This window comes from Cyanistes caeruleus, chromosome 3 (genome assembly GCF_971803275.1).
Source record: "Cyanistes caeruleus chromosome 3, bCyaCae1.hap1.1, whole genome shotgun sequence".
In the NCBI taxonomy this organism is placed as follows: Eukaryota; Metazoa; Chordata; class Aves; order Passeriformes; family Paridae; genus Cyanistes; species Cyanistes caeruleus.
The window spans coordinates 110,217,251-110,242,196 of NC_141703.1; the positions used below are offsets into that span (position 1 = coordinate 110,217,251).

General features: G+C 43.0%; 1 protein-coding gene across 5 annotated transcripts in view; it reads left to right on the forward strand.

The window, feature by feature from the left end:
- Positions 1-24,946, forward strand: part of MPZL1 (myelin protein zero like 1) — a 41,658-nt gene that overhangs the window by 7,123 nt on the left and 9,589 nt on the right. For 2 of the 5 annotated variants that reach the window (XR_015285419.1, XM_086884159.1), the window contains exons 2-5: positions 10,974-11,134; positions 14,274-14,487; positions 19,957-20,089; positions 23,403-23,508. Coding sequence is in view for 4 of the 5 variants with exons in the window: in XM_086884159.1 (XP_086740285.1) it covers positions 10,974-11,134; positions 14,274-14,487; positions 19,957-20,089; positions 23,403-23,508 (614 nt within the window). In the remaining variant the exon portion in view is untranslated. Of the gene's footprint in view, positions 1-7,945; positions 8,048-10,700; positions 10,781-10,973; positions 11,135-14,273; positions 14,488-19,956; positions 20,090-21,679; positions 21,754-23,402; positions 23,509-24,946 lie in introns of those variants that run through there. The other 3 variants (XM_086884160.1, XM_086884161.1, XM_086884162.1) reach the window with 3 other exon arrangements.

Here is a 24,946-nt window from a genome sequence, read left to right on the forward strand (position 1 = left end):
ATGTGCCCCTGCATGTGTGGGTTAGGAGCTCATCTTGCTTCTTTATGCTAGGTCATCTGAAAACTCTGTTGCTTCATTTACTTGTAAGAATGAAGGATCATTGTCAAATGTGCTGTCTGTGATTCTGGGGACATTTTGTAGCATAAGCAGTTAATCCAGGTATAATCTCTTCTGTGCATGAGTGAGCCTGGAACAACCAGCCAAGAATATCAAGAAAATGGATTATTTTGCAATTGTGCATTTGTAAGCCATGTAATTATGACTTAAAGTGGTATCCTGCCTGTGTTTGACATGAGGGTGGTTCCTGATTACTCCTGGCAGTCTCAAAAAATGTCCAGATATTGTTGGAAAGAATAATGATGGTGGTTTTTTATTATTCTTTTTGATACCAACAAAACTTGATCTTTTTTGAAATTTATTTTCTCCTACTACCCCTTTTATACACACTCATCCAAGTGCACGTGGGCACATACACATGGGTCAGTAACAAGTGTAGCATTGAGATATTAAATAGCTCAAGTGTCTGTTGCTGCTTTGAGCTCACCAGCCCATTTCAATTGCTGCTTGAAATGTTTCCTGAAAATAACAGTGTAAGTCAGGGTTGCAATGCTCACTTGTTCTTGTGCCAGGTTTAGTCAGAATTCCTGTAGTCACCCCCGTCAGAAGCTGTTAGTCCTTTTAAGCTCAGCCCACTGGTGCTGCAGGTAGAATTGCCTTGCCTTCACTGGGTTCTGCAGAGGCAAAAGCTGGATAAACTCTCAGCTCACCTTGTTTGCAGCAGCAGCAAGAAGTTCTTGAATATGTTGAAAAGTCTGTACCTTAATGTTTTGGTGATGAAATGAAATAAATGGTCAGATGCTTCTTGGCCCCAGTCATCCGACAGTCTCAGTCTCTTACAATTGCCTGTGTAAGTAATAGCATGCATAGCTGTGTTGCTTGTTATCTGAATTAAAATTGATTGTACTAAACAGCAATTCCACTGCCTGTCTGTGGATGCATCTTGTCCTGACTAGTGCTGGATATCCTGTGTCCCATACAGAGTTGAGACGGAAGACCAAAAAAATGAAACCTAGTATTATGACTCAGATTTCTTTAAAGATTTTAGTCTGAGTAGTTTCTAAAAACTTAACTGTTTTTCTGGAGAAGTGCCATATAGATCATCATCAGGTCATCTATCCAAAGCTTATTATCAGCACCTGTAGTGGGAGTTGTCCAAGTGTGGTATGATGTGATGTGGTTTGATCATGTATGGCATACATTGCTCTTTCTACCACCTGCATGTATTTAACAAAATAAACAGCCTTGTATGCAAGAAAATACATTTTTTGAACTATTGAATGCTAACTCAGGATATCCCAGGAATACATCAGAAAGCTGGAAGCTCTGTGTATGAAAACATTTACATCCTTATGGCATATATTCTTTTTTTTTTTTTTTTTGTGTGTGTGTGGTTTGTTTGTATTACTTTAGCGGTCTGGGTTAGTGGAACCCCACAAGAAGTGATTAGCACAATGGGGAGGATGTGAATATCTTGTGTAAGAGAAGGCTGTGCCAGGAGAGGACAAGAAGTTCTGAACTGGCTTTACTGCCAGCAAAGAGGCTTGGGGAGGTCTTAACTGCAGTGATTCACTGTTATCTCTAACAGCAGTACTGTGGAAAAGCAAGTGTTTACTCAGTTTAGCAATAAGCAGTACCCATAGCACAGAAGATGTGGCAATGCATCCTAAGGCAGGGTTAACAGCAGTATTTTTTGCTGAGCAGGTTGAAAGTTTTTCCTCCCAATCTCTTTTATCTTTAAGCAGCCATTCTGTTACTTGTCCTGAATAAGTTTGTTTTGTTTTCTCATCTGGGACAGAGTTCATTTTCCTCACAGCTTGGATGGTGCTAAGTTTTGAACCTGTGGGGAAAAGAGCCTCGATAACAATGTTTTGCATTGGCTTACATACCTCAAGGCCTTTTTTGTTTGTCACCCCTCCCTGACAGCTGGTGGGCTGGGGGTGCATGAGGAGTTGGGAGGGCATCACAGAAGGCATGGTCAGCAATAAAAGCTGGGAAAAGAAGGAGGAAAGGGGCTATTTGGAGTTACAGCGTTTGTCTTCCAAGTCACTGTTATGCCTGACAGAGCCCTGCTTTCCTGGAGATGGTGAACACCTGCCTGCTGATGGAAGCAGTGGGTGATGGCTTGTGCTTGGCCTGTAAAATTGTTTTAATCTCAATCCTTGAGTTTTTTTACTTTTACACTTCCAGTTCTCTCCCTGATCGCACCGGGGGTGTGAGCGAGGGGCTGCGCAGGGCTGAGCTGCCTGCTGGGGTTAGCCCACACTGCTTGTGTATTGTTCCCCTCGGCTGCTGTGCCTTTCACCTCCTGCATTTTTATGTGTCTGTTGAGTTGGCACTTTCCACTCGGTGCTGCTGCTAGGTTTTGGCTTGAAGTGCATAAAGAGAACTGGAAGGCTGTGGTTGTTCTTGTGAACTCTATTTCTTCCAACCCTGCAGAAAAAGATGCTTTGTGGTACATAACATTTACTGATGCTTTATGCATGTGGTGTTAAGGGGCACAAAGAGTACTTGCCCTGAAACATTGATTATACCCTACCTTCAGTGTTTCAAATCAGATTGAGATTCTGATCCTTAATGGAAGGTTAAACTCTGGGCAGTATAGCAGTTGTCAGTGGTTGGTGGCATTTTCAGTCCCATGAGATGGAAGTAAATGAGCTCAGGTCATCTCCAGGTGGGTGAAATGGCCACTGCTGGAAGCATTTAGAGTTGGCTGCAAGCCACCTGTTGTTCAGTAATGTGTTTTTGTGATGTGTGCAAGTGAAAGGTGGTGAACAGGGCTCCCTCTTGGTAATAAATTCCATAAAGCTGTATGTGCAGCAGGAGTTTTGAAATCTGACTGGTTTCTGTGTCTCAAAGTGTTCAGATCAAGATCTTGCAGGATCTTGCTTGATGGGAGATGCTGCTCCATTCAAAGGAATGGCTCTAGAAATCACCACACGTGTAAACTGGGAAAGTTGATGTAGAGTGCCACAAGGAAGGCCATAAATTCTTCACAGAAGAAATGTTCCTGAGAAAAACCAGCTGCATCAGATCCTGCTTGGTGCTTCCTAACCCTCCTCAGTTGTACAAAACAGTATACAGTGGACTGGGCTAGGGTGTTGGTCTGGTTTGAAAGAAAACAATGGTGAAAGGGCTGTTTTGAGCACAGATTAGTTCTGATCACATTCATCTCGTCCTGAGTGTGCATGTGAGCTATTTAAATTGGCACCACCACTGACAAATTCTTGTGGAACAATGCTTTGAAATATTTAGCATGAGCTTTTCCTTTTGGTTTTGTGGTTGTGCTGCTGCAGGTTATAGCTGGTTACGAGTTTGCTCAGCAATTCAGTTAGCAGGTAAGTGTGAGATTGCTGCAAGCTTGGTGCCAGAGCTGGCTGCAGATGTTCAGCAGTCCATGGATCTATAAGGAATCTGGTCCTCCAAGGGCTTTGGATTTGCCTGAACTGCTGAAGTCTCTAGTCACACCAGAACAGATTGGCTGCATGAATACCGTGTTAGCTGAGGAGGGTAATCACTTGGATGATGTAATTTCATCAATCTTCTTGCTCAGTTAGGTGGTAGGATTTTATTTAACAGGTTACAGTTGAGTCTCTCTGTATACAGGAAAAAATCCTGTGCTCACCTTTCAGGCTGGTGGAAATACCAATACTTGGCAAGAGATGGACATGATTCTGGTTCAGCAATGATGAAGGTGGGAGTTACTGTTCACAGAATGCCACTAATACTTTAGATGGTTCAAAGTGCAGCTTTTGCAGATGTTTCTTGGTGTGTATAGACTGAGTTGGTTACAGCTTGGTGGATTGACTACTGAAAAAGGGCAGCTTCCTATGTCCGATACGTAGGTTTTGAACTGTATCTCCTCATGAAATTTCTGTATCCACATCCTAGAGTCTACTGCCTAGTTTGTTTTGGAAATTGGTAGTTCCCATGCTGCTAGTGATAGATTTTGCAAAAAGATGCTGCATGCCATCAACAGTTGTCAACATGTATTTTTAACATAGTTTCACTTGAGATAGTGTTAATAACCCAAAAAAAGAAAAAAGGCTGGAGGGAAGCTTTTGTCCCAGCCAGCAATATGTCAGCCTCAACTGTCCACTCCATGGGTTTGCATTTTGCTGCTGTTTGGTTGTGGTTTTCTTGTCTACAACTTCTGATCCTTAATACTCTCTTTTCCTTAGTAGTTGTGACAGTTTTAGTGGATTGCTATAGCAATTTTAGGAAATGCTTGTGATGGTGGGATGCTTTTTTTATTCTCTCTACCATGTGTTGAGATGTCTACCCAGCTTCTCTCAGATCTAAGTAAGCTTCATTCCCTATTTGTGGGAAAAAACTGGTGTATTTCAAGGAGACTTTTCTGTCTTTTCTGCCTTTCTGTAATCTTAGTTCCCATTTTCTGGCATCTTTCCTTTTCCACAGAAAATAATGTGCTGTGTTTGTTAGTGACTCTGTTAGTATTGCAACATTAGAGGTAGAACAGCTGCCATCAGCTGTTCCAGTTACCCTTTGCACTTTGAACAGCTTTGCTTAACTTGCCCCCTTTGCGTTCTCCACTCTTTCTGGTTTGCTATGTCACTAAGAACTGTTTACTTGGTTTTGAATGCTTGTAAACTTATTTGGGCATGGAAGGAAAGCCACTTCAGAGCTGTTGAGCAGAAAAATGTGATGTGTGGTTTGGAAAGTACCTGAGCTGCCGATTGGTGTCCCAGCCTGCAGCATAGGCAGGGAAGTGTTGCTTTGTGATCCCCAGGGAAAAGTACTAGAAGTAACTAGAAGTTAATTGCCTCAGGACTAAGTATCTGCCCAAACCTGACATATGACTGATGCTGTAATAGGAGCATGAAGCTGTGTAGCTACACTGCTTACTTGTTCATAGTTCTCAGCACCTTTACAAGCATCTCTGTTTTATGAGATGAGAAAGTGATATAGCAGTGAAATTATTTCCTCAGGACTGAACAAGAAATCTCTGGCCTGTCTGGCAAGGGAGCTCAGGCATTTTTTGCTGTTTCTCATGCTTGTTCTTCATTTCTGGTTAAAGCATGGGCTTTGAAAGTAAATCTCAGCATAGGTTCTTTTGCTGCTCCTTGGCAGAACAATGAGCAGCTCTGCGTCATATGGAGGAGAGCACGCCAGAAACTGGCCCTGCCGTGTAGGAGGAGAGGGAGGTACCAAAGTTTGGTGGCTCTGGAGATTTGTCTTTAAGTCCTGTCAGAGTAGGTGCATGGAGGTATGGAGGGCTGAGATACATGGATGTTATTGTCTGACATTGTTTGCCAGCTTAGCCACAGCCTGCTCAAGACTGCTCAATGAAACTGCTTTCCTTTCACTTGGGGTGTCAAGATGCTGTTTTTTCCCTCCTTGGGTCAGGCAGAACTTAGCTCAATGTGCAGAGGCCAGGAGAAAGTGAATGTTGCATTAGCAGATGCTTGTCTCTGCTTGGGGGATGAAGGTTTCCAGTGGTGACAGGAGGTGGTTGGTGTTTGTGGGCTGGGTGTCACAGCTGTGCTTTCTGGTTCCTGGAGCTGCAGGGTGCTGCAGGACCGGCTGTGTTATGGAGACAGGAAGCTCGCTTTCTGCCAGCAGCCTGGGTTACTTGACAGAATTGGCAACCTGGAGAGATGCTGTAGCAGCAGCTAAAAGCTCTGCTGGTGAATTGGCATTTGAGAGTGAAATTAAATTCTTCTGTCCTCCTTCAAGGCAATGGAATTTAGTTTTTGTTGCTTTGAAACTTAGATGTCAAGATTGGTTGGTGTGTTTCTGTCTACTCCTCATTTCTGTAGCTGGTGTTGCTTTTTGTCCTGTGTAAATGCATGCAGTGCAGACATCAAGGTCGTGGTGACAGGGGGGCTGCAGGGACAGTCTCCATGAGGAGGGGCTGGACACATGTGGCTGCTTAATACTTGTGTGTTGTTGTCCGTATGAGGTACACCTTGGTTTGCTCCCAGGTGGAACTGCTGGCATGGGTTCTATTTTTCTGTTAAGGCTAAACAATGTGAAGGAATTCTTTGTGTGGAAATTGTATCCAGAATCTGGGTGCTTTAGTAGATCTCATGCAGTTTCAGAGGAATGATTTTGGCATGTCTGCTAAGGCAGGAAAGCTAAGGTTTCTCCACCAGGTGTTTTATCCTCAGTGAAGAAATGGCCTATGGAGACGTAAGTGCCTGTAGTTGCAGTTGGGGACTATAAATTTGTTCTGGCTTTCTGGGACATTTTGCAGGGGTTTGGTTGCTATTGTTTCATGCTGCTTGTACAGAGCAACTGCTTTGTGGGAGAAAGAACTAAATGCCATGCAGCCGTAGTTGAGAATGCTGTCAACAGTAGATGTCTCACAAGACACTTAGCATTGAGTAAGAGTATTTGTTAATGAAAGCACCGATTTTCAAGTGTATATTGGTTTTGTGACCTAAGACCCTTGGTCATTAGAAAAAACCACATCTTCCTTTCTGATGAAACTTCTGAGCTGCTGGGGAGACCAGAGTGAAGATACTGAAACACTGAATTTTCTGTCATTTTATCAAGACCTTTCTTCCATAAGCGACTTCATTTCTAAATTGTATACATGGCTGTATTACCAGGTGTCTTTGAGAGATGCAAAGCAAGTTGCTTGTATTAATTAATAAACTGATGATTAGCCATTTCAAGAGGAGGAGAGTGACACTCTTCCTGATGTAGGATGGGAACTGTAGCAGCCATAAGCATCCAGTATTTAGCAATTTGATTAAAGTTTCCATGTGGTCTGTGTTTGTGCTGGTGGAAGTAAGATGCCTGTGATTACAGTATTAGCTGTTTGCATTCTTGGTTTGTTAGGTCTCCTGGTGATCAAACTGAGTTGAATCCAGCAAAGTTGAGTTTATTTTGGTGTGTCCGCAGTCGTAATTAACAGAATGTTTTCATTGGATCCAAGATCTCAGTAGAAAAAGTGGTCTGCAAAGAAATATTAATTATCTATATGTTAATTAGTGTAAAACTTCAGCACACAGAAGGATTTCTTTGTGATACACTATGAGAACAAATGGTCAACCATATTTCTACATTAAAAATATAGACTAAAAATAATCCTTGCCCAAAATGTTTTCTTACAAATCACTATGAGGCAAGTGTAATCAACCAGGGGGTACAAGTAAAAGTAGGAGAAGATGACTTCAGTTTTAAAAGGCATTGATCTCCAAGCAGTGGTAGCTTAGTTGCTGTTGGATTCATACAGATGCAATTATCACAGGCTTTGGACGGGCTCAAAGGAAGTGAAAGGATCTTGCAGGTTTTGAGCAGATCCTCCCAAGCCTGAGGGACAGCATTTAGAAGGAGGTGCTGCAGTTTGGAGTTGAAGAGGTTTGGATGAGACCAGTGCTGTAATGCAGCTGGGGACAAGAGTCTCTTCATACTGAACCAGGGATGGGTGCTTGGTGTCATTTCCACTTCATGGAAGGAAGCAGTGATCTTGCATATGGAATGTCCCTCTCTTCTTAGGATCACCCTTGGGGCAGCTTGGCTACCAGGAACTGCAGTACTTTTACTGGTCTGTTACTGTCCATATGTGCAGAGCAAAAAGGATGTCACAATAATGAAGGCCAAGGTACAAACTGGAGGTTTTACTCTGGAGTCAGCTGAACAGGTGACTGGAAACTCTGAAAGAACTCTGGGAAGAGTTCAAAGTTAGAGGTGCTGCACAGGTGTTGAGTTGGAGAGACACGTGGCAGGTCCATGGTGCTAAAAGCAGTTGTGGAGGGCTCTGAGCTCTGCTTTAGTCCCATTTAGTGTGAGCTGACAACTTAGCATTGACAAAGATGTCAGACTGAGGCTGTTCTTTGAACATAAGGAGACAGATCCTGAGCAGAGATGCAGATCTGAGTAGTCAGTGCGGTGATGGGAGGTTAAACTTGTTTTGCAGATGAGATCTCTGAGGCGAGATACCGAGAAAAGAGAGACCTGAGAATAGAGAGAGTGTTGATGAAGAATGAAGATCCATGATGGGAAAAATAAGAAAATACTAGTAAGTAAAGTTAGTAAGTTAGTAAGAATATGAGCGTCTTACCCTATTTCAAGATCAGGAGGATTGTCTGGGAAGGAAGATGTGGATGGAGAGTTTTCATTGCAGTGTGGGGGTTGAAAATGGAGCTGGAGAGAGTTATTGTAGTTGGAGTAAAACTGCTTGAACAACACTAGAGATTTAAAAGAAATGGCTGAAGAGGCACAGGTGGGTTTTTTTTTAAAAATATTTTGATGATAGCTGAGAAAAATAGAACCGTTTTTCTGTTGAAAAGAGTAAAAGCAGCTTAAGGCCAGATGAGATGTTCAGAAGGAAATATTTGGGCTACAGGCAGTTGGACAGGGTTAAAAAACCAAGGAAGATGCATTGGAGAAGAGCAAATGTTTATTTTTGCCCTATGTACCTTGCTGACCTTCCCTTCTTAAAGCACTCCTCTCTCAGACAGTTTTCCTGTGATCATTTTTTCATCTTGAGAGAAACTAAGGCTGAGTAAGCTTAAGGAATAGAGCAGTGTGTAAGTGTGACTGAAATATGACTCAAAATTCAACTTTCTCCAACTGGAATATTTAAATAGGTAGAGGAGCTGGAAGGTGGATGTAATCCTGGTAAATGTGGAAAGAGGAGGAAAAGAGATAGAGCTGGAGATGATCCATATGGATTTTATTATGACAGAGGAGGCCAAAGAGTTCAAGGTAGTGGGAACAGCCAACATATCAGTAAAAGTATGGGATTAGAGGGCTGAGGGTGAACAAATCTTGTGGCCTCTCTACCAAACAGGTTATGATTTAAGGAGCCTTTGTCTCATGCTGTAAGACAACAGAAGCAGGAAAAATATTTTTGAAGCAGTGAAAAAGGCAGAGGGAAAATCAGCAAAGAAGAACATGAAATTGAGCCAACAATAGGACAGATGAAAATTAAACTTGATAGAAATATCTGTACAGGATTACATAGTTCCTTCCCAGACTAAGGAAGAAGTCTTTTTTTGTTGTTGTTGTTTTTTTTGCTTCACTACGGTTCTAGTGAGTTAGCACAGTGACTTCTTTAGATTTAGACAGATCTGTGCTACCCACTGCCTGTGTGTGGCAAGGAGTTCTCTGTACCATGTACAAGCAGACAATGTCTGTGCAGACTCTTTTCTTCCTACACGAATACTGAGGGCATCTTGCTTGTTTTATGCTTGAAAGGGAGGTTTGTTATGCGGTTTGGACTTAGTACAATGGATTTTATTTTATTTTTCTTTTCTACACCATTAACTGAAAAAAATACATAAAGCACAGCAGCTCTCAGTTCATTTAATTTGGTTGCTAGAAGTCTTTGTATGTTCCAAATAAATATTTGGTAGTTGTTTTACAAAAGAATATTTTTTTGGCCCATAGTCAGAATATGTACAAGAGAAAGGAAGCTCTGATAGAATCTTATGATGAAAATTCACCACCCCTACTCCCCATCCTCCTTGGGGTGCTTTTTCTCTTGGAAATGAGAGCAGTGATTACAGGAGAATCTGAAGTATCAAGAGATAACCTTAGAGATGGGACTGAGAAGTCAGTGAATTTTGGAAGTGAATAGTATGGACTCTGAACAGCAGAATTAATGAATGGTGGTTTCTTCTGGTTTTGGTTATTGCAATTACTGTGATGTGCTCAGTTCTCCCACCCATGCTTGCATGTTCATTCTGTCAGATGTTTGCTGTCCAACTTCTGAAGGCTTCTGAGCTGGTTGCTATCACTGAGTAAAAACGCAAACCTCATGATTTAAGGTTTGGTTTGCCTACTTCAAGCTACTTTATTCAAAGCTGAGAAACAAATCAGCTGAGGTACTGATGGAGCAGGAAGGTTTGTTCTCCTATTCTAACAAGGGGATTTAAGGTACTGCAGCCCAGAAACATAGAATCCTATGAACAGAAGTAGATGGCTGTTACCATCTCTATGCTGAAAATCATGGTTTAATAAAAATCAAAACTTATATTTGAGGTACCAGGAACACACATGTGCACCCACCCACACTGACTTGACAAGATTTTTGCTTTCACGTGGATGTGACATGGACCCTGACAGACACTCTCTTGTTATGTCACAAGATCATACTTTGTTTTTGTACATAAATCTGAATCAATGTAGAGATGTATCTGCTTAAATCTGGATGGGGATTGTACATTGGCAGTTTAGAAGGTTCCAGATAAAGAATATCTTCAATATGTTTTCCAAATCATGATGAATTTTATTTACTTATTAGGAAATCTACCAGTACAAGCACAATATTAACCTTGATTACTTTAAATTTGGAGGGTGTTTGTGGTCTCTTTGCTGTTTTGACTGTGCATAAGGTAGAAAAAAAATTAAACTACTCTCATGCTTCTAAACTGTAACCGAGTGATTATTTGTGAGGCCTTGCACATACAGACCTTGGAGCATGGCAAAGAGAAGGAATAGATGGCATAGCTGGGAGCGAGAGAAGTTTGTTCCTCAGCTTTCTGGAGGTTAGCTTTTGTTTTACCTACAGCTAGGAAAAACTGGAGATATGAACAAGATGTATGACAGAGAGGAAACTGAGTGTAATAGCTGGGCCGGGTTGTTAGTTCCTCTGATGAGGCTTAATTATTACAATGCCTGCCGTCAGCTGGTACAAAAGAGTTTTAAACTCCTCCTTTGCACCATAGAATCGGCTTCCACAAAGTGTTGCAGAGGAAACATCTGTGAGTGGAAAACATCCTGTCATAGATAATACAAGGAAGGAGAAGTGAGTATATGCTTGGCCTGCTCTATACTTCTTTGATGGCAGGTATAATGCCATGTCTGTGCAATCACTCGATGCAGGAGTTACTGATGCCTCTTCTGCCCTTCTAGGCAGTGTGACATGAACTTCCTGATTCTCAAAGCAACACTGATGTGTCTTGTTCTTCTCCTTTCTTCTCTTTGCCTTTCCCATGCAGTCCAAGTATCAGCAGTAGAGGTCAACACCCCGGAGGAGATGTTTGTGGAGAACGGGACGGACGCAAAGCTCCCATGCACGTTCACATCCGTAGAAGTGATCAGCAGTGCAGCATCTGTCTCCTGGAGCTTTCAACCTGAGGGAGCAGCCACTCGTATCTCAGTAAGCAGTGGCTGGAGGGGAACAGAGCTGGGAGGGGAGACTGGGATAGTTGAGCAGTGGTTGTCTAGTTGGTTCTAAGGAGCAAGCACATATGGATTAGACCCTCCTCTGTGTGCCTTATCTCCATCACTCTGATTTTTGGGGGCTTTTTTAGAGTTGTGTGAAAATATTGCAGTCTTCTAGATCTCTGCCAAGACGAGTGTGCAGCGACCACAAAATACACTAGGTAGTCTGTTAGTCTTAGGAGAGGGATGTTGGTATGGAAGCTGTATGTATGAAGTAGATGAGGAATTTTGTAAATCCTCTATCCTTTTGCATTTGACTAAACATAGCAGTCACAGAATTTGAATTACCTCTGTAATTGCAGTGTTACATTGTGTGTTGTGCATGTTGTTTATTTTGCTTCTGTACTGTATAGCCTCTGCTTGAAAGGGTTTAAAGTAAGACTAGTCTCTGGTTTCAGAACAGAATTGAGTAGCTCAAATCAGTAAGCAGTTACATTCTCATAGTTACTTGACAAGTGAAAAATCAGGCTAGCAAGGAACTTAGACAAATAATATTTGTCATTGCTCAGTTACTGTATGTTAGGCCCAAGTGGGCTCAGATCCTTTGGATGTAAATCTTGAAAGAAATGGCTTTGGTAGGTTGATAGCTGTCTTCTTCCTCTTCAGACACTTGTGCCTCTTTCTTGTACCTTGTCCTGAGTGAGAATTTAGAGGAAGCAGAAAAAGGAACTCTGGGATAGCTTTGAGGATGTGGGGATAGCAGGTTGCTCATCCTGTTTGTGTTTGTCTCCTACCCTGCAGACATGAGCTCTAGGAGCTCTTCAGTGCTCAGAGCAGAGATGGTCAAAACCAGTGTGTGAGCATCTTGCTCAGTACATAGAGCTCTGAGGAACAAGCTTCTGAACTCTTGGTGAAATAAATACGTAATTTTGAAGAGGGAGCTCTTCCTATTGGGAATCCAAAGCAGTAGTTGGGCAGAAGCTTACGGAAGTAGGGCATATTTCCTGCCAGTATTGAACAGGATGGGTGAAGAGAAGCCATCTGTTTGTGTGTTTCCCATTCCCCATATATCCTGTTGTGCCATTCCCTTTCTGTATCACTGTTCAGTCGTAGGAATAGAGCTTCAGCACATAACATTCCTTTTGGAATTGAAGTCCGTTCAGATATTCCACCTGGATGTAGTTGTCAGCACAACTGAAAGAAAAGCAAATTGTCTTTAAGCAGAAGTGACCCAGCACAATCTGATGTTAATTCCCTGTTTCTTTTGAGGGTCTGGGGAAGGTGTAGAGGGGATGTTTATTTATGAGCCCGAGTCGTGGCATTGCACAGCTTGGTGGGTGTGAATTTGAAAGATCAGTCTCATGATGAGCTTATGTCTGAGCTAAGCCCATGCATCTCTTGACAAGGATGGTCCTGTGCCCCTTTAGAATCACACTGGCAATCTTGTGGCCATGTGGTGAGGCTGACTCAACTGTGAGCTTCCCCTGATTGTCCCCTTCCCTCACCTTGTATTCCAAAGAAGTCTCATCTCACTCCACCATAGGCAAGGGATGGCTTGAGTCACTTAGCTTGTGTTTTGGGACTTATTTTACTTTGTGATTTCTGCTCCCCCAGGTGAGGTCATCTAGAGAGCTGAGGAATCTGCCTCTGGCCTTCTAGACTTCCAGTGGGATGACTTCCCCTGTGCACAGGGGTGTGGTAATGCAGTGCTACTGTGTTAAAAGTTACAATCCAGCTGGAAAAGCTGCAGGCTGATGCAGAGTCCCTCCTAAATGTTGACAGCTGACTGTGTGCTTGCCAGCTTTCTACCACAAGAAATACTTTGTTGAATTTATGTTAATCTGTTTGAATTTATGTTAATCTGTAGACAACAAATAAGATTAATGGCAGCAGGACAGATGGCCATGATGTGCACATACCTGATCTGGACAAGATCCAAAGATCTTGTTCAAAGAAAAAGATTTGTGCTGCTAAGTGATAAGGCCTGATACTCAAAGTGCAGGTCTGATAGAGAGGATGTTGGAATTGCAAGCCTGAGATCAAGGGCAGGAAAAGGAAAAGGGATAGGAGGTGACTTGAATGGAAATATGACTGTCTTGTAGGCAGTCTGTTCTGTGGCAGAGACACTGGTTTGTAAATAAGCCAGGAGAAAGAGGAAGCTGGAATATTGTCCTAAATTTCTTTCATTGTTCTCTGGAGACTGAACTGAAGGGAATTCAGTTTGATTCTTGATTAGGTTTGTTTTGCTGTCTTGCAGGATATCCAATTAAGAAAGGATGTGGTCTTGCAATTCTTCTGTAGCCTTGAGGCCTCACTTAGGGTATCCCATGTGTTTGAAAGCAGAGTTGTCCTGTAGAAGTCTATGCACTTGTACTGCTGTAAATTCCGATTCTGGGCAGGTATAGTTAGGAAATACTCAGTTCCTCCTTAGTCTGTACTAAAGAGGTTTATTCTTCAAAAATTTTTGGTTGTGTATAGGGAGTGCAGAGCCAATGTGCAGCTTAGTCACTTAAAAACTGGGAAACAGTTATATTTAGTTACGTGAAGGTTTCTGGAAAACAGCTAGATGTACTCTAAATTGGTCATGGGATTTTCTGAGGGGGTGGAAGGAAGGGAGAGTGTTGCATGTTAATTTAGCTGCACTTTAGTTGCAAGTAACACAGCAAAACACAAGATGGGAAAGTTGATATCCTTTTTCTGCTAGGATGCAGGCAGCTTCCTGTGCCTGAAAGATAGATGGCTGCATTCCAGGACTATTCTGTCCTTTAATTATTACCAGGTTACCAGGTTGGTTTTTTTTTTCTCTTTCCCGTACCTTCTCTTCTGCAAAACTGTGTCCCCTGCAAAACAGAAAAAAAATCAAACCAGCCAATCCAACCACAAAACAAATCAAAACCAGCAGAAAACTGAAACTTGCAGTCTCTCGTGCTGTTATGGTTGAAGTGCAAAGCATGGTTATGTGATCAGGAGGCAGCAAGGCTGACTGAAGTGATGAAGCAGGAGGATAAAAACCTCACCTGCTGGCTGTGTGTAACACAGTTGGCTCTGGGAGAATGCTGTAATAGTGGGAGAAGCATGGTAGCTCCGTACTTGCTAATTGGATTGTTCTTATATCCTCTTTCCCTTGACTGCAGTTTTTCTATTACTCTAATGGGAAGTCATACCCTGGAAAGGACATACCATTTAAAGACAGGATCACTTGGGCTGGAGATCTTAACAAGAAAGATGCTTCTATCACTATATCAAACATGCAGTTCCGGGACAACGGCACGTACATTTGCGATGTCAAGAACCCACCTGACATTGTTGTCAAACCAGGAGAAATCCGAGTTAGAGTTGTGGAGAAAGGTATTCATTCACCCTATATGATTTTTTTTTTCTTCTTGTTTTTTTTCCCCTCCATTTCTTGTTTAAATCACTTTTATTGGGGGTGGGGGAGTAGCCTGGAGGGAATAATTGCTTTTTTAATTCTCTTCTTCCAGATCCTAATAATGAAACCAGTATCTGTCAGCTGTTTAAAAACTGTATGTCATACCCTTTCCTCTCTGCCCACTAATTCCTGTGGTTTAAACAATTCTTAGGAAAAGCTGTTGGAAATGCTTGATGAAGACATGTCTTCTCATTTTGAAGTCCTATGAATATATTTCCTGCATTATGCTACATCAAGGGTTAGGGTGACTTAGGAAATCTAGTGAGCAAGGAGAAAAAGCAGCAGACTCTTCTTTTTGAAACCCTTCTGGTATATTTAATGGAATGCAAAACTATAAATCTGGTCCAAACATACAGAAAGCAAAATGCTACTGTGTTCCATGCAAAGGTGTTTGTGTTGAATGTGCATTCAGTCACTTACTCAAGTGTTCTTAAAAAATCCATGGTGGCTCTTACAAACTTCAGGGCCTGGCTACTTGCAATCACACGAGGCTTATGGTTAGCAGTTGGTAACATTTGTCACAGGTCAAGAGCACTAAGATTCTGTTTGTCAGTTTGGCTCTTTATTTCCCTTGATCATCCAAAACATTTGATTGTTCCAAATCTGCTGGAGGTCATCCAAAATGTGATGTTCTTCCTACAATGAAATGATTATTACAGTAATAGCATTTCCAAATTTATAATTTAGGAAGGACAAGAATAAATGTTGAATTCATAAATGGCAGTGCTGATGCAGCTATTCCATTAGTTTTAGTATGTTAGGGCAGATACCCGTGTGTGTGTCCCACTTGGAGTGATACTGCTGCTAGAGCAGGGGTGTACCCCTGCTCATGAAGTCTTTCCATATTCTTACGTAGGCAAGGTCTCTAATTTTTCTCTTCATGGAATAGTTTGGGTTGGGTGGGACCTCTGGAGGTCCAACCATCACTTAGAACTTTCTGTTTCTTGGAAGTTTGAAGCCTATATAAAATAGGGTCTGTTTATTTTCTCACAATGATAGTCACTGTGAAGAAGCAGTAAAGCAATTGCTGGTTTGGCAAAGTCAGGTTGTCTTGGAAAAGCCTTTTCAGATTTTAACCCACGTTAAGCAACTAAAGACTGACTTCAGTACACGAATTCAGCTGATAGTTTTCAACAGGTTTGCATGCTGGCTTTCCTATAGCTGGGCACCTGGAAGAGAATCTCAGCAATTCTGAATGGAGACTTGTGTTTGAAATACTTCTCACCATCAGAAAAAATGTTGCAACAGCTCTCTTCAGATTCTTAAAAAGGCAGTAAAAATGGGCTTTCAAGCTCTTTTCTAGGTTGTAACTCATCCTGAACTGAGCTGGAGCAGTTTTTTCATTTGGAATAAATACATGATGACACTTGGCATATTGGTTTTTTACTAAGTATGCATCTAATAGTATTGAATTGTATGTCTGGTGTTGTAAACCGTCCAAAGCCACAGCCATTCTTTGCGCATTGAAATGACCTGATAGATGATAGGTTAGCTTTAGGTTTTGGATTAAGAATTTAATAAGTTCCATGGTGGCCCAGTTTTTAAAAGTTGCCTAACTAACCCAGCTGATTTTTACTGCAGTACCTACATGGTGTTTGCACAAACAGCTCTGTCAAGTGTGTTGGAAGAATTCTACTGGCAAGGATGAAAAGCAATGATGTTTTTTCAATAGACCATCTGAATCTGGAAAGGACTACAATTTAAAGCCTAAACAACAGAAATTCATAGGGAATTCCAATATATAATGTATATTCTTACATTAGGCTGACACTGCTTGTAACAGGAAGCTGCTTAGCAATGTGTTCAAGACAGCTTGTGTTACCTGTGGTTGACACATGGGGGGAAAAATTTAGAATGGTACAAGAATCTTTACACTTAGGAGCAATGGAAGTGTGGCTTTCCTGCCTCTTTCATAAAACTGATACTGACATGCTCTCAGTGAAATGGAAATTGCTCTGAATTTCACTAATAATAAGTGAAAAGTGTTCTCTGAATGGCTGGATTTTTGTTTTATGTTGAGCTGTTAACTTAAATATTGGCTTTTAGAGCTGGTGTTTGGTTATGTAGCCAGGACTGTCTTTCACAGTGAAGTCATTGGCTTCTCTGGAAGTGCTTATGAGGAATTTGTGTAGCTGTAGAATTCTGGAAAATATAGGGACCATTTTCTGAAAAGCAATAAAGTCAGGTTCTTAGTTTTACATGTGAACACTAGCATTTTTTTTATACAGTCTTAAAAATGTTTACTAACAGGATTTAACTGCTGTCCATCACTCAGATTCAACCAACCAGAAAAACCCTCATGAGTTAAAGAAGTGACAAGACTGTCAGAGTTCTAATATCATTCTTTCAGCAGATACTCTGCTCTGTAGTTTCGGATTGTCACTTGCTGCCTTGCTCTAATGAAATGTATGTGTTTTCTGGTGTACAAGGCAGCATCAGGTCTGCTGTCAGAAATGCATGTCTGATTTGATGCTTTTGCAAGACAGTTATTCCTGCACTTCTGGAAAAGTGAAAAAGCACAGAAACTAGCGAACTCCTTATATGCCTCAAAGTAAATTAGTTCATTTTTGCATGGGCCTCAAATCCGGTCACATCTTACATATCTGAATATTATAACTTGTAGGACTCTCCTTATAGCAGATAGATCCCTGGGCTGCCAAAAGGTTCTAGAAAGAATGTCTTCCTCTAAGTTGTGCTGTTCATATCTTCATTTTTAATTTCTAACTAAGGCTCTGAATTCCCGTATTGCTCTGAACTGGCATATCACACTGGAGAACCAGGAAAGCTGCTGATGTGATGTTTGGCTGAATGATGTTATGATCAGTGAATTAGCCAGAAGTCAGGTAGCCCTTCTGCTGAAAGTCACTGAATTCCAAAGGAACAGGACTAAATGTAAGCCTTCTCAGTTTTCTCAGTATGATGCCCCTGCTTCAGGGTACTGCTGGTCTGTGGTCCTGCTGGAATGAGTCAAGGATGGTTAAGGGGCTGTTCCACCTTTCATATGAGGAGAAATGGAGGCAGCTGGGATTGTCTGGCCTGCAGAAGAGAAGGAGGGGTGTTCTAGGCTGCAGAAGAGAAGAAAGGCTCAGGAGAATCTTCTCACCAGATATTCATGTACATTGATAGCACCTAAAGAAGACTGAGCCAGGCTCTTCAGTGGTGCCTAGTTCCAGGACAAGAGACAATTGGCATAAATTGGAACAAAGGAAATTCTGTCTGCACTTAAAACTCCACATTTTTACTGTGGTTGAACACTGGACTAGTGTGTTGGTTTGGCAAGGCCTGGTTTTACGTAGCAGGGGAGTCACAGAGATGGCTCCTGTGAGAAGCTGCTGGAAGCTTCCACCAAGTGTGGTGGAACCAATGGCTGATGGCTCTGAAGATGGACATGCTGCTAGCCAAAGTTGGGCCAGTGAGAGAGGCTGGTAAGACCTCTGTGATTACTTATTTAAGAAGAAAATCAAAGCAAGGTCATGGGGGTTTTTGCTACTAGCCAGTGAAGAAGAGGTGACAATATGTTAGGGAGAACAACATGGTGACACCAAGGAGGGGCAGGAGGTGCTCCAGGCACTGGAGCTGATCCCTCTGCAGCATGATGAGGACCATGGTGAAGCAGCCCCTGCAGCCCATGGGGATCCACCTGCAGCCCATGGGGGAGGTGCCTGTGCTAGAGTGGGTGGATACCTGGAGGAGGCTGTGATCCAGTGGAAGACTCAGTGGAGAGAGACGGTCCCTGTTTCCAGGCTGGAGCAGCCTGTCCTTGAAGGACTACACCCCGTGGAGAGACCCATGCTGCAGCAGTTTTGGGAACACTGTGTGCCCGTGGGAGGGACTCATGTTTGCAGCCAGCAGGTGTGGTAGGGTTGATACTCATGGGAGTGGCCCCATGCTGGAGAAATTCATGGAGAGCTGTCTCCCGTGGGAGGGACCCCACGGTGCATCAGGGTAAGGACACCTCGCCCTGAGCAGCAGAAGCAGTTCATATCAGTGATGAACTGACCAAGACCTTCATGCCCTGTCTCCCTGCACTGTCAGGGAGGGGCTGGGGTGAAAAGGTGCTTTAAAGGCTTACTTTATTTCTCATTATCCTCCTCTGCTTCTGTTAGTAATAAATTTCACTTTGCAGCTGAAGTTGAGCCTGTTTTGCCCTTGAAATATTTCTCCTGATCCTTATCTCACTCATGAAGCCTTCCATAAATTTTTTTTCTTTTCCCTCCTTTGCCCAGCTGTGGCAGAGGAGGGTGAGCAGGCGACTCTCATGGGTGCCTGGCATGGGGCCAGTGTCAAACCACAACTCAGTTGCCTGAAGAGTCTCCCATCCTTGGAGATAGTCAGATCCAAAGTGGACAGAGTATTGAGCAAACTGTGCTTCTTGGCCCTGCTTAAGCAGAGGGTTTGGACTGGACAATCTCAAGACATCCTCTCCAACCTCTGCAATTCTGTGATGATCAGATGCAGGTGTCTGAGATATATATAAGTGTAGGTTTTGCCTGTTGGATCTTTTGCTGATTCACATGTGTTTGGTAGAAGTAGCTAGAGTAGCATGGAGTCTTGTAAGAAACCCTCTGGCCTGAGATGTTCCTTGTGTTAACCACGATGTGGGGGGAAGGAAAGGACTTTGTTCTTATTGGGAAAAGCTGTAATGGTAGTCTGTGTATTTGACTTGTAAGTATTTTGTACTTGTTCTCTGATGGACTTTTGTTTCTGGCTGCTCTTTTTTGGCCTACTCTCCCCCAGAATAATAATAGGGAAAGCATGAGTAAAGCAATACTGTGTTTGTCTACGTGTTTTCCTGGTATTGTACAATGATCCTGACTTAAGAAGGGAAAGAAATGAGTCTGTAGAAATGTACAGGTCTGCATTTTGAGACACTACAGTCACATATAAGCACTGCTAAGAGTGATCTTGGGTAGGAGCTCTGCTGTGTGCTGCATGCTCCCTGGAGAAAACCCAGCATTCAGCACTCCTAGTGGGTTAGCGATGTGCTGTGTCCAAATCTGCTTTCAAGCATGCCTCTGTTTTCATGTTGACCTCGCTGGGAATTGCCAGATGGCTGTAACCTGTTTTTTTTTCCCTTCAGATACAAAATGAGACAGGGTTGTCCTCATTGTCACTTGTGTTCCCTGACATGTAAAAACCTTTGGTTCAACATGAACTCTCTCCTGAAGGATTGTGACATTAAGAACACTCCTGGTGTATGCTCTGTTCCTATGTTACTCTGCTGGCTGCCTTATGCCGCTGCCACTTAGGCTGCATGCTGTAATTGCTGGGTATTACATTAGTATCTCTTGCTCTAAACTAATCCAGGCTCAAGGGCATTTGTGGTTTGCGCTTGTGTTGAGCAGGGAATGCAGAAGAGTTGAATGTTTTCTCCCTTCTCTCCGCAGACAGCCTGCCTGCGTTCCCCATTGCCACCGTGGCAGGGATAGCCATCGGTACGGTTACAGGTCTCTCATCGCTCATCTCTATTGTCGTGTGTCTTGTCATCAGAAAGAACAACTCTAAAAAACGATACTCTGGGTAAGAGATCTCCCTCCTCACCCGTGACTGATGTGAGGAACAGCGGCAGGGTCAGAGGGAGGGCTTAAGGAGGGGTAGGAGTTGTTTCAGCCAAGCCTTGGCAATCTCAGCTAGAGATAGGTATGGTTATGTGGAACTGTGATCATCTGCCTTTAGTGATTACCTCTGTACTGTGCTTGAAGAGACCTACTGACCATGAGTTGCACCTGAAAATTACTAGGTGTTGAAGTTGATCCCCAGACACAAGGATATATGCCCTCAGAGCATTTAATCCAAGACCCCCTAGCTCTGGTCTGTTCCCATTCCCTCCAGCTCTCCTTTCCTTACCACCTCCAAAGGAAAAGCACCACACATGCGCTTTTAAGGAATGCTGTGTATTAAGATTAGGACTGGGTTTTTCTGTTACCAGTGTCTGCCTCCCAAGCCTGGACCAAAATACCTGCCAAGTACTTGCCAAAACCCCCTTCATCACCACACTTAAAAGTAAGGAAGGAGTAGCCACTCTGTATCCACATTCTCCTTCACTGTCTGGTTTTTGTTACCGTCCTTGTTACCATCCCTGCAGGGTTTTTAGTGTTAGGAGGGTAACTCCAAAGTGAAGCACAGTTCTTTGAGTGGGCATATGAAAAAGCAACAAGAACTGACAAAGGCAGATGAGAGTCCTGTGGTGATGAAACTTGCTGCTGGAGGAGGAGGTGCTTCCTTTTTTCTCCTCTCTAATTATCTGGTAATTTGGTTCTCTAAGAAAGAATGAAAATTATGTATTTAGACTTAGAAACAACCCCAAAACATACAAGTTTCTTCTGTTCTTTGCCCAATAAATATTCCTGCTTATTGCAGGTTCTTTGGGTTGCCTGTGGGATAAAAGAAAATCACTCCAAAAATAAGCTTGTGGGGATTTCCAAATTAAACTTTGCCCTGTCCTTTTCCCAGTTGGAGAGCTTAGACAAAGTGAGTTGGCTATTGCCCAATGGTAAGGCTAAATACAGCAAGGGTGGCTGTTTGTGCTCAGAATTGTGTGGAAAGCCTGTTTTTTTTCCCTTTCTGCATGTGTCCTCCCTCTAAGAACTGAAAAGAACCCTGCAGTATCCTGCACCAGCAGTGTGCCTGAGGTGGCCTGCTTGCACTGCTTCCCACTGACCCGCTCTCCAGTGTCTTCCTGCTGGAGGACACATGTTGGGGTTGAGTCTGGAGCAGTAGTTCATGCACTGTGATTTCTTGTAGCAGATTTAACTACTCTCTTGGGAAAGTAATATCTAAGGTTTAAATCCTGCTTTCACTGACCATGCCAGCTCTGCATGATGTGTAGAAAGAAACCAAGTGTGCTGTGACCCCCTCCAAACTTACGGACTGTCTTCTACATGATGCTAACCCGGTGTGTGGTGGTGGAGAGAAGCACTTACTCCTAGATAACCATTCTGCCTTGAACTGAGGTGGGCTGGGGCCCTGCGTGGCATCTGGAACCCCTGCATGGCCACGGTTTCCATTCATGCTCTGACTTTGGTGGTTTTTTTGTTTTGGTTTGTTTTTTTTTTTCTTTCTTCCTTGGTGTGCTGGGATCGGATCCTGCTTACCTTCCTCTCCTTACAGAGATCCTGATATAGACGCCAGATTGGGGATGTAACAGGGCTGGGTCTTCTCTTCCAGTCCCACTAGACACCATGGTAACTAATCAAGTTGGTGGTTGCTGTTAATACCTGTGTGTGTGTACACATTTCCTCTTCCTTTGCTGACTAACCAGCTAGCTCTCTACTAACATCACTGTAATTTGTGCTGGAGTCTGTTGGCAAAGGGATGATGCATTTCACTGGGTGCTTGGGGTTTCATTGTCTCGTGTCTGACTGGGGTGGAGTTGTTGTTTATCCCAGATGGTGTCCCTCCATCTCTTCCAGCAGTGAACTTGCCAGTGCATTGACTAAAGCACAGGAAATTCTGAGCTCTTTCTGTGTCAAAATTAAAGTAAATTCCCTGTAAGTGTTCCTCTGGCTCAGACAGCTTGGGTGTTGGAAAACTTGCAGGGATCTCTTAAGCCTGAATGGTAACATTTAGATAGTGTAGATCTGAGGAGTTTTTGTGAATGAAACAATCAATGATTACATAGTTTTGGTAACAGCAGAGATGCATTGTCTCTGAGACAGTCGAAACCCCTTGCCATGATGTCTGGGGTTGTACTTTATTTTAAATTCTAACTGCTGCAATTATGAGGAGCTAGAACTGCTATGGTAAGACCTACCACAGGGGTAAAAATGCTTGCCCTGCGAGGAGGTGGTCTGCTTAATGTCACTGTCCTTGTTTGTTTCCGTACTCACTTTACACACTGTCTACAAAGACTGAGGGAAAAGGATGCCCAGTGGTCAGAAGGCTGTGGTACCAGAGGGCATTCTTGTGACTGCTGCCAAGGAGGTGGCTACTTAATTCTCCTGGGTGCTTTGGTACAAGGAGGTAGATCTAGCACTCAGAGACCCATCACTGCATTGCCCAGAAGTCACCAACTTTAAGGTCATTTGCTCTGTGGTATTAATTTTTCTGTCACAGGCTTGTTTTCTTTTCAGTCCTGCTTTAAGCAGATGAAAAGAATCAATCAGAGGGTGAAAACCAGCAGCCTTGTTTTAGGGGTGTTGGTTCTCACCACAAGACAGTTCTTTTGTTTGAAAACCAAGATTTGCCTGATTAGATATTCAAGTAGCTATATGAGGGCACATAACATAAAAGTCCTGTATGACTCTTGAGGTAATTGCTCCACAGACTGGTGTCTACTGGGAGAATTATTTTGGGCTCACAGCCTAACTATAACAGCAAGGGAACTAATGCAGAGTTGGGTAGGAAGTACCTTGCTGGTGTAGAGAGAGCTGGTGGCTCTTGCAGGTGTTGGCTCTAAGTGTAGCACTGGTACAACACTTGCCTCAGTGATTGGGATTATTTAGCTTCTAGTTAGAAGATAATTGCTGTCTACTGCTGTTAACTGAGAAGAAAACACATGATTTTGGAGAGGCTGAGTTGAATGGGAATATCTAAGGATCAGGGGCTGTGGAGGAGCTGCTGTCTTATAGCTGCTCCTTCCTGTTGCTTACCAATGAAACTCAGAGGAAGGACAGAGAAATGTCCCGGGAGAGATGGAGAACTGTGTGTGTTTATTTCAGAATCCATTATGTTCATTTCTTTATTTTGGCGTAACCTGCCACATTTCATCTTGCCATCATTCGTCTTTTGTTTTTGTTTCTTTTTTTTGTTTGTTTGTTTGTTTTTGTTTTGGTTTGGTTTTCGTGTGCCTCTTGAACATTGTCGTGCAAACTCTGCTCTGCCACCTCGTCAGCTGCAGTACCTCTGAGAGCTTGATGTCTCCGGTTAAGCAGGCTCCGCAGAAGGCGCCCTCCGACACAGAGGGCCTGGTAAACAGCGTGCCCGCCAGATCACACCAGGTAAACTGCTCCTGCTGCTCCCCAAGACAGGATTCCCCCCCAGCTTGGGGCAGCTGCTGTGGAAAACATCCAGGCAGGGTGGGATTCGTGCATTAGGGGCTGTCTGCTGGTAAAAGTGCGTGCGCTGGACAAGGGGTGCACAGTAAGCCGAGACTGGTGAGCTCTGCTGTAGAAGTCTTGGTGCAGTTGAAAGAGCAGCATCTTCGTATTAGCTCAGGTGGAGCTTTATGCCCTTTTTGTACTAAATTATGAAAAACCATGGTTGTGATGTTGTGCACTAACACAGGTGGGTAGTGAAGTGCTAGGATGAGGAGTGGTCAGTGAGTAGCTGAGTTTAACACAGGCACAGTACAATGTCTGTCAGATATGGATCACCCCCTAAAGCTGCCTAGTCTGTTCTGGGATGGTAATGGGGAGGAATTTGCCTTGCACTCTCATGCTCCATGGCACGTACTTCCTTCACAAGGGGAGGAGCCAGATGCTGACCAGCTGGTGCTGCTGAGAGCTCTCTTCTGCAGAGCCTCCCAATTTTTGTGAAAGTGCCACTCTTTGTGGTTGCTGCAGCTGGCAAAGTTCTGCTGACTTTGAAGGGAAAAAGTGGCTTTTATCCAGACTTAACATCCCACGGGAGGGGACAGAGCATGAGTCAGACAGGGATTCTGCACAGGGATCATTACCTGTTAGTACAGGATTTCCTTGTCTGGAAGCTGTTTCTTCCCTCTTGATTTGATTATTCCTAGCAATTTTCCTGTGAATATACAGGTCCTGGGAGAGTTTAAGTTCAAAATGGACTTCTTAATTAGTCACCTTTTAGCAGTGTAGGCTGCAGTGTAGTGTGTGCAAGTTAATACCTGATTTCTTAATTTCTCTTGACAAAATAATGGAGATGTGTGTTAATGTTTTAACACCACAGGAAAAAAACAAATGTGCTAACAGTCGGCTCAGTAAAGTCAAAGCTCCTACTCTGCTGGATCTCTGGTTTGGTTTTGAAATGCATTTTGTTCTGGGCCATGCAGTATTTCCAAAGTTTTAGCATACAGGCCCACAAAGCTGCCTTCTGCCTTCAGAGATCAGTTATTCACAGAGGCTGTATAATCAGGATTTAAAAATAGTCAGATTTTGACTGGAATAGGTCTTGTAGGAGCAGGCTGCCTAGAAGTTCTGGGTAAAACTTGTCTTTTCTAGATCATGGGAGATGCTCCTGGAATGGGTGAATGAGACAGATGACTCCCACCATCCCCCTTCAAAAAAAGTTTTCACAAAAGTGGGATTTATGATGCAGTAGCTGTTGGAGTCAACATCTATAGGGCAAAAACCCAAAAAGTTTTATCTAATTATTGTCATGGCATGACTTGCAAGTGCCCTGAGAGCTACACACAGATGCTGTTCTGTGCTTGCATCTTGAAATCAAAAATACTCCAATGTTTTGGTGTGAAAA